This window comes from Pelophylax lessonae, assembly GCF_965119305.1.
Source record: "Pelophylax lessonae genome assembly, chromosome: 13".
In the NCBI taxonomy this organism is placed as follows: Eukaryota; Metazoa; Chordata; class Amphibia; order Anura; family Ranidae; genus Pelophylax; species Pelophylax lessonae.
The window spans coordinates 207968966-207988651 of record NC_138780.1 but is presented as its reverse complement, the minus strand read 5'-3'; the positions used below and the strand labels follow the sequence as shown (position 1 = coordinate 207988651).

General features: G+C 48.6%; 1 protein-coding gene across 1 annotated transcript in view; it reads right to left on the bottom strand.

Annotated features, from left to right (window-relative positions):
• Positions 1-19268, bottom strand: part of LOC309569244 (uncharacterized protein) — a gene marked incomplete at both ends in the record, with an annotated part of 32209 nt that extends 12941 nt beyond the window's left edge. Inside the window, 4 exons of the mRNA XM_082274996.1 lie at positions 3606-3677; positions 9765-9815; positions 13783-13844; positions 19220-19268. Of these exons, the coding sequence (XP_082131122.1) occupies positions 3606-3677; positions 9765-9815; positions 13783-13844; positions 19220-19268 (234 nt within the window). The remainder of the gene's footprint in view (positions 1-3605; positions 3678-9764; positions 9816-13782; positions 13845-19219) is intronic.
• Positions 19269-19686: the final 418 nt, after the last annotated feature.

Here is a 19686-nt window from a genome sequence, read left to right as displayed (position 1 = left end):
TGACACAAATCTGGTTCTGAACATGTAATTTTTTGTTTAATGCTTAATGGCTGGCAACCCTGTGGTGGGTGGGTGGCTGGCTGGGACCGTGTGGTAGGTGGATGACTGGCTGGCACCCTGTGGTGGGTGGGTGGCAAAGGGCCTTCTGGGTGGCTGGCTGGCAGGTACAGGGCCTGTGGGTGGCTGGCTGGCAGGTACAGGGCCTGTGGGTGGCTGGCTGGCTGGCAGGTACAGGGCCTGTGGGTGTGGGTGGCTGGCAGGTACAGGGCCTGTGGATGTGGCTGGCTGGCAGGTACAGGGCCTGTGGGTGACTGGCTGGCTGGCAGGTACAGGGCCTGTGGGTGACTGGCTGGCTGGCAGGTACAGGGCCTGTGGGTGTGGGTGGCTGGCAGGTACAGGGCCTGTGGATGTGGCTGGCTGGCAGGTACAGGGCCTGTGGGTGTGGCTGGCTGGCAGGTACAGGGCCTGTGGGTGGCTGGCTGGCTGGCAGGTACAGGGCCTGTGGGTGTGGGTGGCTGGCAGGTACAGGGCCTGTGGGTGTGGCTGGCTGGCAGGTACAGGGCCTGTGGGTGGCTGGCTGGCTGGCAGGTACAGGGCCTGTGGATGTGGCTGGCTGGCAGGTACAGGGCCTGTGGGTGGCTGGCTGGCTGGCAGGTACAGGGCCTGTGGTTGTGGGTGGTTGGCTGGCACCGGGCTGCTGTGGGTGGGTGTATAGCTGTGATACACTCCTGCGAGACTAATCCCGACTCCAGACGATGGTGTCCAAGGTAAGGGAGGCGGCCTACGAAGGCAGAATGACGTCACAAAAATATCGGCCAGTTCCAGGGCCGATTCCGATAGATCGGGGAAAGTGCACATCGGCCCCCGATATATCGGTCTATCCCTACTACCCACCCATGAATACTCCATCATACCACTATGTAGTTCATCTCTCAGAACTGTAGCCTTCAACCATGTGTAAGCTGCAAATTGAAGCTTACACAGGGTTAACAACCCCAAGTGACAGTTTCAGGACTGGCCTACCCATAGATCAGGAGTCTTCAAACTACGGCCCTCCAGTTGTTCAGGAACTACAATTCCCATCATGCCTAGTCATGTCTGTGAATATCAGAGACAATGCCTCATGGGATGTGTAGTTCCACAACAGCTGGAGGGTCGTAGTTTGAGGATCCCTGCCATAGAACAAGGAGGTAGGAAGGAGAATGGGAGAAGGGGGATGGGAGGCAGGGTGGTTGAGTCACATGCTCTTCCGTACCCCAAGCACCGGGTATTTCTGAGAGCATTTTACAAATTAAGGGGCAAAAGAAAAGATCACCAAAGGCAAGGTGTCAGTGGGTGAGGGGCTTAGGCTGTCAAGAGAACCGATCACTTTGGCCAGAAATTCACCCTCATCATAAAATTTACAACAAAGCCACCTTCAAAAAAAAAAAAAAAAAAAAAAAAGGGGGGGGGGGGGAGGAAAAGGACTTTAAGTGAAGCACATGACATGCTATAGCCATGTGCCTCCATCCCTATACAGGAGAGATGAATATGAAAGAAGCCGGGACTTTAATGGAAGCCAGTGGCAAAAAGCTGGTAAAAGTCGCCTTCAGAAATGTTTAGTAATGAGAATCTACAGACCGATACTTGTAGATAATTGCGGCATTTTATTCCATGCATAATCTTATTTATCATTTCCTACCCATTCTTCTCATGGTGGCCATTTTCACTGAGGTTCTCATAAAATATCTGTGTGTCTCCCCATGTCCTGTGCTGACCGATTCTGGGAGGGTCTGGTTCATTATAATCACCTGGTACACTCTCAGTGTCTGATGAGAAAAGCTGCAGGGTCTGCATCCCTTTAGAAGTATTTAACCCTCAGGGAATATCTCACTGATACAGAAAGGGGAATGCCTAAATTCTGACCTGTATATCTTTGTTCAGTGAGCCAATCACAGAAGCAGGAAATTACATTTCTGGGAGCGGTCTGTAGGCTGCCATTTTGCATTGAATTTTTATGGCAGCTGCAGACTAAAAAGGCAAAGTCATTTGTAATACCATTGGCTTGTGTCCTAATTATATATATATACATACACACACATACATACAATTTTATTTAAAATTAAATTATTTTAATTTATCCATTTGGTATATTTTTTTCTAATAAAAAAGCGGAGTTAACCTTTAAAGTGGAACTTTAGTCAGAAAATAAAGTCCTGCTGGATTACTTCAGGCCGGCCCCTTTTGCAGGTATAGCAATGTAAAACAAAAAAAAAAAAAAACTGTTCAGTTGCTCTCTATTGTTTGGCACAGTACTGAAATCATAGAGAAAGATCTGCTGACAGCCTAAATATTTACTGCTGCTCAGGGGCTCTGGGCTTCAGCAACATGGCGGCCTCTGGCAAGACGAAACAGGAGCAATGCTGGAGTCCGTTTACAGCACATACCGATTTTGGTAGTATAAATATTAATGTGGAATGGATGCTCCTTGTTAACTACTTCTGGTCCGCGCTATAGCCGAAAGACGGCTGCAGTGCGGACCCACATTTTCGGGAGGCCGTCTTTAAACGGCCTCCCAGACCCAGGCTCCCCGCGCGCTCTCACGAGCGCGCATCGGGGAAAATCTGTGTTGGCTGTGTCCCTTGGACACAGCCAATCACAGATCGTGGTGAATGGCCAATCACAGCGGCCATTTACCATGTGATCGGACCGTCCAATGAGAGATGATCTCATATGTAAACATATCTCTCATCGCCAGCGCTCCTTCCTCACACAGAGACTGCAGTGTGAGGAAGAGGAGAGCCGATCAGCCGCCGGGGACACAGAGGAATGTAATCAGGGCACCGATCACCAGTGCCCTGATTACTAGAGGAAAAAAAACATACACAGTGCCCCCCCATCAGTGCCCACACTCAGTGCCCATAGTGCTGCCAGTCAGTGCCCATCAGTGCCTGCTCATCTAGACACTGATGAGCACTGACTGGCAGCACTATGGGCACTGAGTGTGGGCACTGATGGTGCTGCACATCAGTGCTCATCAGTGCCATCCGCCAGTGCCCATCAGTGCCGCCTATCAGTGCCCATCACTTTCGCCCGTCAGTGCCGCCTCTCAGTGCCCAGCAGTGCCACCTCTCACTGCCACCTCTCAGTGCCCAGCAGTGTCGCCTATCAGTGCTCATCAGTGCGGCATATTAGTACCTCCTCATCAGTGCCCATAAGTGCCACCTCATCAGCGCACATCAGTGAAGGAGAAAAATTTATTTATTTTCAAAATTTACTCGCAGAAAATAAGAAAAACTTTTTTTTTTTTTTTCAAAATTCAAATATATATTTTTATATACAAAAACACATACACACTGTATGTGCTAGTGAAGCAACACAAAGGTCCGATCATATAAAATAGTCCACACATATATATATAGGTTATGTTATTTGCATTTTAGTGCTGCACTTTTTATATATAAAAATCAGGAAGTAACAGAAGAAATGGGGCAAAAAAAAAAGGTTAAAAGTAGAAAATATAATCTACTGTCCTATCCATTTATAAATGCTAACGGTATAAAGATTTACAATATTCAGCACTGACAGAGAGCGAAGTTCCACATTAAACAGTTTATAATAAATACCTGTAATGTCAGTAATTCCACATTGGAGGTGATCTCATGGGTCGGAGTGCTGAACAATGGATTTCCAAAGTTCTAAAGACAAAAAAAAAAAGAAATGAGGGGGAATGGAGGTGGATTTGCAGTGTACCCCTCCCCCCCCCCCTTATTCCATAACAGTGCATCCACATTGCAGCATATTCGTTCTTAGATGTGTGGCTGCATTCATTTGCTTTTTTCAGGCTGTTTCACCCGGTGATCCCGCCAGTAACACTTCGCTGCACTGTGTGAGGAGAACGCAGGACTCCCGCCCCTCTCCTCTCCTCCAGAACACAGACGGGAAGATGGGATGAGGAGTTCTGACCAGAAACAATGTAACTGATAAGAGTGTAACACAGGCAGAGATCACAGGAAGGGATCAGCTAAGAGGATTTCTGGCAGGATCACCAGGAATTTCTTTGCCCTTATTGGACAGACATAAAACACTTTGCAGGCTTCCTCTAGGACCGGGGAAGCTTTATATGAAGTCCTTGTTCTGTATTGGAAGCCCTGGAATCAGAGGTCCATCTGTGACCGTCTACCGCCAACCATCGAACCTTCCTGTAGATCCGGGGTCTTCAAACTATGACCCCTCCACTTGTTCAGGAACTACAATTCCCATCATGCCCAGTCATGTCTGTGAATGTCAGACTTTTACAATGCCTCGTGGGAGGTGTAGTTCCCCAACAGCTGGGGGTCGTAGTTTGGAGATCCCTGGTAGATCCTTCACTTCCCTCATCACCCATCAGACGAGGGTTCCGGAGATCACTGAGGACCCAAAAAGGAAGATTCTTACTGTGCTGAGACCCAAGAATGTTTTATAGGGACGCCCCAATATACCGCCCCCCGAAACTTTCCACCCGAAAATAAGGTGATTGGCAGTGCACCGATAAAAAAAAAAAAAAAAAAAAATGGCTAAAAAGATTAGCTTCTGCATCCAATCAGAGCGCGTCTTTCAGGTACACCCTGCCATGGTGCACATGGGTGGACAGGGTGGCTGTCCAATCGTTGTGTGACAAGGGGTGGGGTCACTGCCATGTGGTCAATTGGCTGTGAATGTCCCCAATCAGCAGAGAGAGGCCTGAGGTACCCAGAGAGCCTCATGGGAACCACAAATACCAGGTATGTCCTGGCACTGGCACCCTGGGGACACCATGAGTACAAATACCCAGATATTACCACCCTGGGGGCACCATGAATACAAAAACCCAGATATTACCACCCTGGGGGCACCATGAGTACAAATACCCAGATATTACCACCCTGGGGGCACCATGAATACAAAAACCCAGATATTACCACCCTGGGGGCACCATGAGTACAAATACCCAGATATTACCACCCTGGGGGCACCATGAGTACAAATACCCAGATATTACCACCCTGGGGGCACCATGAGTACAAATACCCAGATATTACCACCCTGGGGGCACCATGAGTACAAATACCCAGATATTACCACCCTGGGGGCACCATGAGTACAAATACCCAGATATTACCATCCTGGGGACACCATGAATAGTATTAAAAAGTCGAATACAATACAATTATATTAAAAACTATATATGCATGTCAGTTTCGGTTTTCGGCTAAGTGACTCCTGAATTTTTGGTTTCAGTCCAGAATTGCCCCACCGAGATTTCATGGCCGTATATTAAAAAGGAACAAACGCGAACATGTCTGTGGGGTCACTCGTCATCGGTATTGATCTGCTAAATTTCACACTTGGACAGAAGGTCAGGTGATGACTTCTCCCAAACCCAAAAGTCCCATAGAAATGTCACAAAACAACTCCCTGTATTTACTAACGGTCACATCGCTGTCCTGGCTTTAATGTTTAATTAGACAAGAAAAAGGTTTATTAAGGTGGAGATCTGACCTGATAATTCCTGAGGGTTTCCCAAGGTCATTGTAAATCTAGTAGTAGTTCAGCTGGACTTATTCTGGAAAGTTGAAGACATTTTGTGGATTCCCCAAGCTTCTTCTCCAGTTCTGAGTCAGGAAGACACCCCAATATTTATATCCAACAGCCATGGAAGGTGCAGTTATGGGCTGTCCAAGAACCGGTGAAGATAAGGATTGTCCAAAGACACTATGCAGACTTCCTGACACCAAGGATGGGACGATGGAACGAACAATTCCACAACTTTCATACCTCCCATTATTTTCAGGGACAATTAACAACTGCCTGGACTCACGGGGGAGATTTACTAAAACTGGAGCACACAGAATGCGGTGCAGCTGTACATTGTAACCAATCAGCCTCCAACTTCACCATACAACCTCTAAGCTGATTGATCACTATGTACTGCTGCATAGGGATTGGATGACGGGGTTGGTGCTACATGTGTGGATAGAAATGCTGAGAGATCTTCCTGACATTTATTGGAACTGAAGAAGTAGAGGATGGGAGGTGTGAAAGTTGTGAAGCCATGCGGTTCCAGGTACTTCGAACCACAGAAAAAAGCTATTCAGTCGAAGGGATTGCATGAGGACTCGAGGACATACAATGCGATTAGAGGAGAAGCGTTTTAACCTCAGGCAACATGGGGGGTTCTTTACTGTTAGAGCTACAAGATTGTGGAATTCTCTACCACAAGAGGTGGTTTCTGCGGGAAGTATGGTGGCTTTCAAAAGACTCTTAGATGTACATCTCAAGGATCAGAACATTCAGGGGTATGAGAGATGAGTACGGCCACACACACCTACACAGGGGGAACTGGATGGACTATTGTCTTTATTCAACCTCACCTACTATGTAACTGTGTAACTATGTAACTATGTACAGTGGGTACGGAAAGTATTCAGACCCCCTTACATTTTTCACTCTTTGTTATGTTGCAGCCATTTGCTAAAATCATTTAAGTTCATTCTTCTTCCTCATGAATGTACACATAGCACCCCATACTGACAGAAAAACACAGAATTGTTGACATTGTTGCAGATATATTAAAAAAGAAAAACTGAAATATCACATGGTCCTAAGTATTCAGACCCTTTGCTGTGACACTCATATATTTAACTCCGGTGCTTTCCATTTCTTCTGATCATCCTTGAGATGGTTCTACACCTTCATTTGAGTCCAGCTGTGTTTGATTATACTGATTGGACTTGATTAGGAAAGCCACACACCTGTCTATATAAGACCTTCCAGATCACAATGCATGTCAGAGCAAATGAGAATCATGAGGTCAAAGGAACTGCCTGAAGAGCTCAGAGACAGAATTGTGGCAAGGCACAGATCTGGCCAAGGTTACAAAAAGATTTCTGCTGCACTTAAGGTTCCTAAGAGCACAGTGGCCTCCATAATCCTCAAATGGAAGACGTTTGGGACGACCAAAACCCTTCCTAGAGCTGGCCGTCCGGCCAAACTGAGCTATCGGGGGAGAAGAGCCTTGGTGAGAGAGGTAAAGAAGAACCCAAAGATCACTGTGGCTGAGCTCCATAGATGCAGTCAGGAGATGGGAGAAAGTTGTAGAAAGTCAACCATCACTGCAGCCCTCCACCAGTCGGGGCTTTATGGCAGAGTGGCCCGACGGAAGCCTCTCCTCAGTGTAAGAAACATGAAAGCCCGCATGGAGTTTGCTAAAAAACACCTGAAGGACTCCAAGATGGTGAGAAATAAGATTCTCTGGTCTGATGAGACCAAAATAGAACTTTTTGGCCTTAATTCTAAGCGGTATGTGTGGAGAAAACCAGGCACTGCTCATCACCTGTCCAATACAGTCCCAACAGTGAAGCATGGTGGTGGCAGCATCATGCTGTGGGGGTGTTTTTCAGCTGCAGGGACAGGACGACTGGTTGCAATCGAGGGAAAGATGAATGCGGCCAAGTACAGGGATATCCTGGACAAAAACCTTCTCCAGAGTGCTCTGGACCTCAGACTGGGCCGAAGGTTTACCTCCCAACAAGACAATGACCCTAAGCACACAGCTAAAATAACGAAGGAGTGGCTTCACAACAACTCCGTGACTGTTCTTGAATGGCCCAGCCAGAGCCCTGACTTAAACCCAATTGAGCATCTCTGGAGAGACCTAAAAATGGCCGTCCACCAACGTTTACCATCCAACCTGACAGAACTGGAGAGGATCTGCAAGGAGGAATGGCAGAGGATCCCCAAATCCAGGTGTGAAAGACTTGTTGCATCTTTCCCAAAAAGACTCCTGGCTGTATTAGATCAAAAGGGGGCTTCTACTAAATACTGAGCAAAGGGTCTGAATACTTAGGACCATGTGATATTTCAGTTTTTCTTTTTTAATAAATCTGCAACAATGTCAACAATTCTGTGTTTTTCTGTCAGTATGGGGTGCTATGTGTACATTCATGAGGAAGAAGAATGAACTTAAATGATTTTAGCAAATGGCTGCAATATAACAAAGAGTGAAAAATTTAAGGGGGTCTGAATACTTTCCGTACCCACTGTAACTTCATTCCATCTTTGGTGTCAGGCAGTGTTAATTTTGGCAGCAAATTTCGATTTAGTTTTAGTCTTAGTCTTAGGACTAAAATGGCATTTTAGTTTTAGTCCCATTTTAGTCGACTAAAACTCATTTTAGTCATCTATAATGGAATGGGTGAAGTTCAATTGGAATTTGTAATGCATTATTTAAGCATTTCTCTACAATTTCCAAACTTATTATATACTATTGCTGGTCCTGGAGTGAAAAATCTAATATCTTATTATTTATGGTATTAAGCTTTGAGCATGCACCAGTGTTCATTTTGGCAGCACATTTTGATTTAGTTTTAGTTATAGTCTTTTGACTAAAACGCCATTTTAGTTTTAGTCCTATTTTAGTCATCTGAATAGTTTTAGTCCTATTTTAGTCATCTGAATAGTTTTAGTCCTATTTTAGTAGACTAAAATTGTGTTAATTTAGTCGACGAGAACGTTTTAGTCGGTTTTAGTCGACGAATTTAACACTATGGTGTCAGGAAGTCTTCATTGATGGTCACCTTTTATATTACATGGCTGAAAATGTGAATTGTCGTGAATTTGCTGGGGTAGAGATGGGAGGTGGGGTGGGTTATGGAAACAGAAGGTGCTAAATGTCCCCGCCATTGTTCAGGGTTGGTTGTCTCAGTTTGAGGTTGATGGCCTCTTTTTATACCTCTTGTGTACCGGTTGTCCTCTCTGTACAAAAATGTGACCTCACCGTCCCGGAAAGAATTAGTAACGGAATATTTCTGCACTCCTTGGAATCTTTATTGAAGCATTAAAACGCCATCATAGGTGTGACCGGAACATTGAACGGTAAATTTAGCAATTAACATTATAAATTATGAGGTTTGAGTAAGTGTTAAATTTAGTGTGAAACGCGTTAGCTTTCAATGTTCCGGTCACACCTGTGATGTAGTTTTAATGCTTTAATAAAGATGAAACTAATATGCTCAGTTACACTCCGAAGTAGACAGTAGTACTGTGGCATCCATCCCAATTAATGAAAAAGAAAGAACATGGAGACACTTTAATAAAAAGATACCAAGGAGTGCTGGAATATTCCGGATTTGTGCATGTTACTAAATCTCACTGTGCAGCACCCTGGGTTCCAGTCCACAATAGGTGAGAGTTGGTCACCAGGGATGAGCTCCGGCGTGTTCATATGCGCCCGATCCCGCCAGGAAGGCGACACCGCACTCCGCTAATCACAGGCAGGGAGACATTTCCCCATCCACAACTCCACAGATCAGGAAAGGTCTCACTGCCTGTGATTAGCGGAGTGCGGTGTCGCCTTCCTGGCGGGATCGGGCGCAGACAAACTCATCTCTATTGGTCACTCACCTGGAGCGGCATTACTTTGGTCCTGGAAAGAATGTATCTTTCCTTTAAGGTGTAGGAAGACCCGAGTCCTTCATGACACCAAGGATGGGATGATGTAACTAGAACAGAGGGGTTCCACAACTTTCACACCTCCCATCCTGCCCTTGGACAATCAACATCTGCCTTGACACCTCCCATGGTGATTGGATGAAGGCGTTCCCTGTCTGGATATAAATACTGGCGTATCTTCCTCACACTTCCAGTATAAAGACCCGAAGAAGCGAATTGGAGAACCTACAAAAAATGTCTTCAACATTACAGAACAACTCCACTTGGATGTGGCCCCCTGATATTATCCATAATAAATCAATATAATGAAATACCTCGTTATTGTCGGACTCGGAGTCGGTGCTGGATTCCACTCGGCATTTTATCTAAGACAAAACAAAAGATTTGTTGGGTCAGTACTGGAGAGAGACAAGCGGAGGTGTCATGGCTGGTCATGTTGGGACAACACTTCAGAACTTTCTTCCTGCGCCGATCCATGGTGTGCCTAGGAGGAGGCTGTAAATTTGGGTCATATCTGGTGGTGATGGTGGTGTGATACATTTCCACAATGGGCGGTGAATGTAAATTTGTATCATTTCCAGTTACACCAAACGGCAGCAAGGCTGGGTTCTGGGATGCCATTGGGTTCTGGGATTCCACTGGGATGCCATTGGGTTCTGGGATTCCACTGGGATGCCATTGGGTTCTGGGATTCCACTGGGATGCTATTGGGTTCTGGGATTCCACTGGGATGCCATTGGGTTCTGGGATTCCACTGGGATGCCATTGGGTTCTGGGATTCCACTGGGGTGCCATTGGGTTCTGGGATTCCACTGGGATGCCATTGGGTTCTGGGTTCACACTTCTGCGGTTTCCCTGCAGCAGCATTAGTGCACACAGCAGCTCATTCACTTCAATGGGTTGCTGCACCTGTGGCAAACACAAGGAAAGGGTCCCTGAACCGGGTGATCCCGGTACCGGTAATCTATCAGTGCTGTGCAATGCGTTTCCCTCACACAGAAAAATGCACCATAGTTTCCAACGTGTGGGGGTGCCATTAGGGATTAATGGCCCCCTGGTGCTTCTGCTACACAGTGGTGCATTTTTGCTGCGGGAACGCATAGATGTGAACCTAGCCTGAATTGCACGCCAATTTTAAATTAAAAGCTCCACCCAGACCTCCATGAATGGTGAGCATTCCTACAGCGCCTTGAAAAAGTATTCACACCCCTTGAAATTTCCCACATTTTCTCATGTTACACCCAGAAATGTATTTTATTGGGATTTTATGTGATAGACCGACACAAAGTGGCCATAATTGTGAAGTGGAAGGAAAATGATAAATGATACAAATAAATCTGTGAAAAGTGTGGCTGCATTTGTATTCACCCCCCGGAGTCAATACTTTGTAGAACCGCCTTTCCCTGCAATTACAGCTGGGAGTCTTTTTGGGGATGTCTCTACCAGCTTTGCACATCTAGAGAGGACATTTCTGCCCATTCTTCTCTGCAGAATATCACATGGTTCTAATGTGCTGTGATCCAGGTACCGGTACCCGCACGGGTGCTGTGATCCAGGTACCGGTACCCAACCGGGTGCTGTGATCCAGGTACCGGTACCCAGCCGGGTGATGTGATCCAGGTACCGGTACCCAGCCGGGTGATGTGATCCAGGTACCGGCACCCAATCGGTGCTGTGATCCAGGTACCGGTACCCAATCGGTGCTGTGATCCAGGTACCGGTACCCAACCGGGTGCTGTGATCCAGGTACCAGTACCCAACCGTGTGCTGTGATCCAGGTACCGGTACCCAGCTGGGTGATGTGATCCAGGTACCGGTACCCAGCCGGGTGATGTGATCCAGGTACCGGTACCCAGCCGGGTGATGTGATCCAGGTACCGGTACCCAGCCGGGTGATGTGATCCAGGTACCGGTACCCAGCCGGGTGCTGTGATCCAGGTACCGGTACCTGATCGTTGCTGTAATCCCTCTACCTGGTACCCTTTCAGTCCTGTGGATACGTGTGCAGGTCTTACAGCCCTTCTACATACAGGGAAATGTTTAGGGAGCTTTTCATAGACTGGATGGATGTCGATATGAAAGTTGAGGTGGTGTTGGGAAAATCTCTGTAAGTCTTTTGTGCTCGTGTGGAAGAAGCTGGGTTTAGATCAGCCTTTTTCAACCAGTGTGCTGTGCAGGGGTGGACTGACAACTCATGGGGCCCCCGGGCAATCAGAGATCATGGGGCCCCCTGTGTCCACACAAAGCCCCACCTACAAATTGCAGCTCAGCCACAGAGTGGGCATTTAAATATCTACCACAGCATAGCCTGCATGGAAGTTCCTGGCTTCTTTCTGTAGTGTGTAGCCTCTCATGGGGCCCCCTACTGTCCCTGGGCCCTCGGGAAGTGCCCTAATCCCCGAATGGTCAGTCCACCCCTGGTGCTGTGGCACCCTGGTGTGCCTCCTGGGTTCTTCAGGGGTGCCTTGGCAAAATTCCTAAATATTGCAACGAATTGCCACAGGATTTTTCTTTGCAGCATTAGAACCATAGGCACCATGCAGGTCAAACCACTGGCACCCTGACAACCAATTACATCACTGGTTGAGAAGGAGAACGACGGGTGCTTGCATGGCATCCTTGTTTACTCTTCCCCTCTCCATCAGCACTTGGGTCACATTGGAAAGCAGAAGTAGAGAAACTGAAGAGAAATGCTAGAATACTATTTAGTACCAGTCTGCAATTGTGGAGGAAAGGAATCACTTCTAATGTTGGATGGCCCAGTTTTTGGATGTTGTTGCTATATTTAAAATTATTTGTTTAGTTTTTTTTTTTACATTGTGGAATGGGGTGCCTCAAGATTGTGCAGAATTTTAAAGGGTGCCGCAACTGAAAAAAGGTTGAGAAACACCGGTTTAGATGGCTGTAGGGGAAAGTTTAATCTCCATTATCCTATCCGTAGTTGGGTTTTGCCGTCGTCCCTGGGAAAATATTGTGTAGGTTTGTTGGTACCTCAAACCAATATGAATGGGACTTTTAAGGCAAGTGTGAACAAATTGAATAAATATAAAGTAAGTAAATAAAAATAGAATTTAATGCTTAAAAGGCATGTACAAGGTAGGTACATAAAGGGATGATAGGGTTATAGACCCTTGTGAAGGGGTGTGATAGATAGAAGGTTGTGACACGTGGTTATGGTGACTTAAGGATGTATCTCTCCGTTATTGCATGCTTGATGCTTGGACTTTCAGAGAGTATCTCCTATGTTTCCAACGCGTTTCGGCTCATATAGGGCCTTTCTCAAGGGTGTCAGTCACCAGTTATATATTTGTTTTAATCCTTGTATGTTGGGGTGGCTCCCTTCTAGCACAGCGAGAACCTATGCGGTTTCATATATGGTTGTATGAGGCAAGGTGGGTCATACGGATCTCACCAGGTAGCTGTATGGGTCAGGTGGTGTTCCTTGATCCAATCCTCTTAAAAGAGTTTTTGTGCCACTTTGATTGGTTGGTATGTATCCCCTGCCCGGTTCTTAGTTTTCAGGGTGGAACCGTTCCTAGGAGATGACCTGGAGGTTCCCTTTGAAATTGTTGTCACAAGCTTGCACAGTTGTATTCAGGGATCGCCGCTCTCTGTCCGAGATGGATTGGACCCATACAGCTACCTGGTGAGATCCGTATGACCCACCTTGCCTCATACAACCATATATATATATATGAAACCGCATAGGTTCTTGCTGTGCTAGAAGGGAGCCACCCCAACATATAAGGATTAAAACAAATATATAACTGGTGACTGACACCCTTGAGAAAGGCCCTATATGAGCCGAAACGCGTTGGGAACATAGGAGATACTCTCTGAAAGTCCAAGCATCAAGCATGGGATAACAGAGATACATCCTTAAGTCACCATAACCACGTGTCGCAACCTTCTATCTATCACACCCCTTCACAAGGGTCTATAACCCTATCATCCCTTTATGTACCTACCTTGTACATGCCTTTTAAGCATTAAATTCTATTTTTATTTACTTACTTTATATTTATTCAATTTGTTCACACTTGCCTTAAAAGTCCCATTCATATTGGTTTGAGGTACCAACAAACCTACACACTGGTTTAGATGGCGATCTCTCTTCGACCCTCTCGGTGTGGGTTGTAGGTGACCCCCAGTGGGGCCCGATTCTTCTTTTCTGTGTGTTTATAGGGTAAAGGATCGGTTCTGGGGAATGGTAATCACTTTTCTCATCTGTGTGTTGGTGACAAAAAAAGGAATCACAGCGACAAAAACATAACAGTGTTCTTCTCTGCCGGCTTCTCTGCCCGCATTCTCCACCAGGAGAAGAATTCTTACCATGTACTTCCGAGCCAAATGCTCAACGTAGTCCGGATTCTTCTCACATTCCACCTCCGCACCTGAGCAAAGAGAAAAGTTGAATGACATTTGGGTCGGATTATCTGCTGGGTCTTCAAAAGCTTAGCATTATTTATAGCACATACTGGGAGCGATCGGTCCGGAGTTGGGGGCAGGGTACACCTCTGACATCTCCCAGGAGACCCGATGATGTCACAATTTCAGTCTATTATGTAACGCAATACAGAGGGAGCGGCCATAATCTGCTTTATGTCAGCTATAGTTACAGATATAACCGTTTCCTCCGCTGGGAAATCGCTGTGAAATGTATAAAATGACGATTTATAGCCAATGAGGTCAAATGAAAGCCAGAAATTCTCTATAAAGTGACCAGGAACTTTAATGTTAGGAAGACTAAAGGCTGGGGCTTCATCATAGGTACAGAGGGCTGTCGTGCCCCCCCACAGGTACAATGCATTGACCATATTTGCCCCACTGCTGGTCTAATTTACCCTCAGGAATTGCAGTAGGCACAGGGGTCCCTCTATATCTGCCCCCGACTATGTGCAGGTACAGTAGGTTCTCCATGTGCACCTATGCTGGGGGAGGGGGGTCCCTATATTATGCAGGTTGGGTGGGGTCTCTATGTGCAGGTACATTGGGGTCTCTCTCTGTAGGTACTGGGGGGGGGGGGGGATCTTTATCTGCAGGTACAGGTGGAGGTCTCTATGTGTAGGTACAAGGAGGGTGGGGTCTCCATGTACAGGTACGGGGGGAAGGGGGGTGTCTATGTACAGGTATGAGGGGAAAGGAGGGTGTCTATGTACAGGTACGGGGGGAAGGGGGGGTGTCTATGTACAGGTATGAGGGGAAAAGGGGGGTGTCTATGTACAGGTACGAGGGGAAAGGGGGGTGTCTATGTACAGGTACGAGGGGAAAGGGGCGTGTCTATGTACAGGTACGAGGGGAAAGGGGGGGTGTCTATGTACAGGTATGAGGGGAAAGGGGCGTGTCTATGTACAGGTATGAGGGGAAAGGGGGGTGTCTATGTACAGGTATGAGGGGAAAGGGGGGGTGTCTATGTACAGGTACGAGGGGAAAGGGGGGGTGTCTATGTACAGGTACGAGGGGAAAGGGGGTGTCTATGTACAGGTACGGGGGGAAAGGGGGGTGTCTATGTACAGGTACGGGGGGGAAAGGGGGGTGTCTATGTACAGGTACGGGGGGAAAGGGGGGTGTCTATGTACAGGTATGGGGGGAAAGGGGCGTGTCTATGTACAGGTATGAGGGGAAAGGGGGGTTGTCTATGTACAGGTATGAGGGGAAAGGGGGGGGTGTCTATGTACAGGTATGAGGGGAAAGGGGGGTGTCTATGTACAGGTACGGGGGGAAAGGGGGGTGTCTATGTACAGGTACGGGGGAAAGGGGGGTGTTTATGTAGAGGTATGGGGGGAAAGGGGCGTGTCTATGTACAGGTATGAGGGGAAAGGGGGGGTGTCTATGTACAGGTATGAGGGGAAAGGGGGGGGGGTGTCTATGTACAGGTATGAGGGGAAAGGGGGGGTGTCTATGTACAGGTACGGGGGGAAAGGGGGGTGTCTATGTACAGGTATGGGGGGAAAGGGGCGTGTCTATGTACAGGTATGAGGGGAAAGGGGGGTGTCTATGTACAGGTACGGGGGAAAGGGGGGTGTCTATGTACAGGTATGGGGGGAAAGGGGCGTGTCTATGTACAGGTATGAGGGGAAAGGGGGGGTGTCTATGTACAGGTATGAGGGGAAAGGGGGGGGTGTCTATGTACAGGTATGAGGGGAAAGGGGGGTGTCTATGTACAGGTATGAGGGGAAAGGGGGGTGTCTATGTACAGGTACGGGGGGAAAGGGGGGTGTCTATGTACAGGTATGAGGGGAAAGGGGGGGTGTCTATGTACAGGTATGAGGGGAAAGGGGGGGTGTCTATGTACAGGTATGAGGGGAAAGGGGGGGTGTCTATGTACAGGTACTGGGGAAAGTGTCTATGTACAGGTATGAGGAGAAAGGGGGGAGTTTATGTACAGGTACGGGGGGAAAGGGGGTGTCTATGTACAGGTACGGGGGGAAAGGGGGTGTCTATGTACAGGTACGGGGGGAAAGGGAGGGCGTCTCTATGTATTGAGTACATCACACTATTGGTGGGGTATAGTCCACTATTAGAGGGGTATTGCCCTGTATTTGGGGGGGGGGGGTGTTGGCCAGTATTGGGGTGTATATCCTAATATTGAAGGGGTACTCTCCAGTATTGGAGGGGGGTGGGGTGGTATATCCCAGTATTGTAGGGATATTTTGGTAATGGGTGTATATCCCAGTATTGGAGGGGGGAGGGGTGGTATAATGCAGTATTGTAGGGAAGTTTTTGGGAATGGGTGTATATCCCAGTATTGGAGGGGTATTCCCTGGTATTTGGAGGGTATATCTCAGTACTGGAAGTGTATTCCCCAGTATTAAGGGGTATTTTCTGGTTTTGGGGGGGGGGGGGGTAATATTATGATACTGGGAGTTTTATTCTGGTACTCATGGGGTAGTTGCTGGTATTGGAGGGTATATCATGGTATAAAGGGTATAGCACAGTACTGGGGGGGTATTTTCCTGTTTTGGAGGGATAATATTCTATCTCCGTACTGGAGGGGTGGTTTCAGGTATTGGGGGGCATTTCCTGGTGTTGAAGGGTAATATTCCCGTAATGGGGATTATGTCCTGGTACTGGTGGGGTAGTTCCTGGTATTGGAAGGTATATCACAATATTAGAGGGTATATTCTGGTACTGGTGGGGTAGTTTCTGGTAATGGGATGCCAAGGTATTGGGTGAGGGGGGTAATATTCAGGTAATGGGGGGTATACCCTGGTATTGGAGGAGTAATTCCGATATTGGGGGGTATATCCTGGTACTTTGGTAGCACCCAGTATCTATTAGTGGGTATTTCCTGGTGTTGGGGGTATATTTTATTATTGGGGGGGGGGTTTTCCAGTAATAGGGGTATATTCTGGTACTGATGGGGTAGAACCTGGTATTGGAGGGTAATATTCCAGTAATGGGGGGGGGGGGGGATATATCAAGGTACTGGTAGTTCCCGGTATTAGGGGTAATATTTAAGTAATGAAGGGTATATCCTGGTCTTGGTGGGGTAGTTCCCAGTGTTGGAGGGTATATCCCAGTTTTGAGGGGGTAATATTCCAGTAATGGGGGGGGGGGTGTATCCTGCTATTGGAGTGGTGGTTCCCCTTATTAGGGAGTATTTCCTGGTCTTGGGGGTATATTCCATTACTAGAGGGTATATCCCGGTACCGACGGGGTAGTTCCCAGTATTAGGGGGTATTTCCTAGTTTTGGGGATATATTCCAGTATTGGGTGGGGGCAGGGGTAATTTTCCAGTAATGGAGGGTATATCCTTGTACTGGTTGAGTAGTTCCCAGTATTAAGGAGTATGTTACCATACTGGGGGAGGGCGTTGGTAATATTCCAGTATTGGGGGGGGGCAGGGGTAATTTTCCAGTAATGGAGGGTATATCCTTGTACTGATTGAGTAGGTCCCAGTTAGGGTATGTTACCATACTGGTGGGGGGGGGGGGGGGTGACGTTGGTAATATTCCAATATTGGGGGTAGCAGGAGTAATATTCCAGCAATGGGGGGGGGTATGTCCCTGTTCAGATTAGGTAATTTCCCTTATTAGCGAGTATTTCCTGGTTTTGGGGGTATATTCCAGTATTGGGGGGGGGGGGGTAGGGGTAATATACCAGTAATGGAGGGTACATCCCGGTACTGATGAAGTAGTTTCCAGTATTAGGGGGTATATTGCTGAATTGGGGGGGGGGTAATATTCCAGTAATGGGGGTGAAGCCTGGAATTTTGGGGTGTAGCGACCCATATTAGGGTGCGTTTCCTGGTCTTGGGGGTAATATTCCAGTAATGAGGACATATCCTGGTACTGGTGGGGCAGTTACCAGTATTGGAAGGCATTTTCTGGTATTGGGGGTGTAGTTTCTGGTATGGAGGGGTATTCTCTGGTGATAGGGGGTAGTTCCCGGTATCGGGAGTATATGCTGGTACTGGTAGGAAAGTTACCGGTTTTGGGGGTATTTCATGCTATTGGGGTGTATTCTCTGGTATTAGGGGGGTAGTTCCCGGTATTGGGGGGGTAGTTCCCAGTAATTGGGGGTGGTCCCCAGTATTAGGGGGGGTAGTTCCCGGTATTGGGGGGTGGTCCCCGGTATTAAGGGGGTGGTCCCCGGTATTAAGGGGGTGGTCCCCGGTATTTAGGGGGGGTAGTTCCCGGTAATTAGGGGGGGGTAGTTCCCGGTAATTAGGGAGGGGGGGTGGGTAGTTGCCCAGTATTGGGGAGGGGGGGTGGGTAGTTCCTGGTATTGGGGGGGGGTAATGCCCAGTATTTGGGGGGTAGTTCCCGGTATCGGGGAGGGGGGGGTGGGTAGTTCCCAGTATTGGGGGGGTAGTTCCCGGTATCGGGGAGGGGGGGGTGGGTAGTTCCCGGTATTGGGGGGGAGTTCCCGGTAATGGGGGGAGGGGTATATCCCGGTATTGGGGTTCCCGGTATTGGGGGGAGGGGTAGTTCCCAGTATTGGGGGGGAGGGGTAGTTCCCAGTATTGGGGGTGGGTAGTTCCCAGTATTGGGGGGGGGGGGGGGAGTAGTTCCCGGTAATGGGGGGGGGGAGGGGTAGTTCCCGGTAATGGGGGGTAGTTCCCAGTATTGGGGAGGGGGGGGGAGTAGTTCCCGGTAATGGGGGGTAGATCCTGGTATCGGGGGGGGGGGGGTGGGAGTAGTTCCCGGTAATGGGGGGGGGGGGGGAGTAGTTCCCAGTGTTGGGGGGGGGGGTAGTTCCCAGTAATGGGGGGGGGTAGTTCCCGGTATTTGGGGAGTGGTCCCGGTAATGGGGGGGGGGGAGTAGTTCCCGGTATTGGGGGGGAAAGGGGTATTTCCCGGTAATTGGGGGTAGTTCCCGGTAAAGGGGGGGAGTAGTTCCCGGTAATTGGGGGTAGTTCCCGGTAAAGGGGGGGAGTAGTTCCCGGTAATGGGGGGGGGGGGGGGAGTAGTTCCCGGTATTTGGGGAGTGGTCCAGGTAATTTGGGGGCGGGGTTCCCGGTATTGGGGGGGGTAGTTCCCGGTATTGGGGGGGAGGTCCCGGTATTGGGGGGGGAGGTCCCGGTATTGGGGGTAGTTCCCGGTATTGGGGGGGAGTAGTTCCCGGTATTGGGGGGGGGGGGGGGGAGTAGTTCCCGGTATTGGGGGGGGTAGTTCCCGGTAATTTGGGGGGTAGTTCCCGGTAATTTGGGGGCGGGGTTCCCGGTAATTTGGGGGCGGGGTTCCGGTATTCTCTGAGCTCTCACAGGGACGGTGTGCGGTAAGTTGTAGATTCCGGTACCGGGTTCGGTCAGTCGCCGTTTTACCTTCTCCTCCTCCCGCCTTCCCTCCTCCTCTCCGGCGTCTCCCGGACATCTCTCCGCCGCGCACACCTGACTCCGGTACACAGCGCCCAGCAGTCACGCCCACATACCTATAGCCACGCCTATGGGGTGTTCCCATTTGGTCGGCAGAGCAGCAGAAATTCTGCTCCAAATCCGGATAATAAAACCCAATAAAATGCATTATGTGCCCCGCCCCCAGAATGGGAGGGATAGAGCTATGAGCCAATCAGATGGGCTGCACACACTTGTTCTGACCACAAGCACGCTGACAGGAGGGGGGAGCAGATTGTGCTGAATCTGGTCATTGTGGGGGTACTGAGACAAGGAGGGGCTGAGACATGGGGGGGGGGTGAGACATGGGGGGGTTGAGACATGGGGGGGGGTGAGACATGGGGGGGGGTGAGACATGGGGGGCTGAGACAAGGAGGGGCTGAGACATGGGGGGTGAG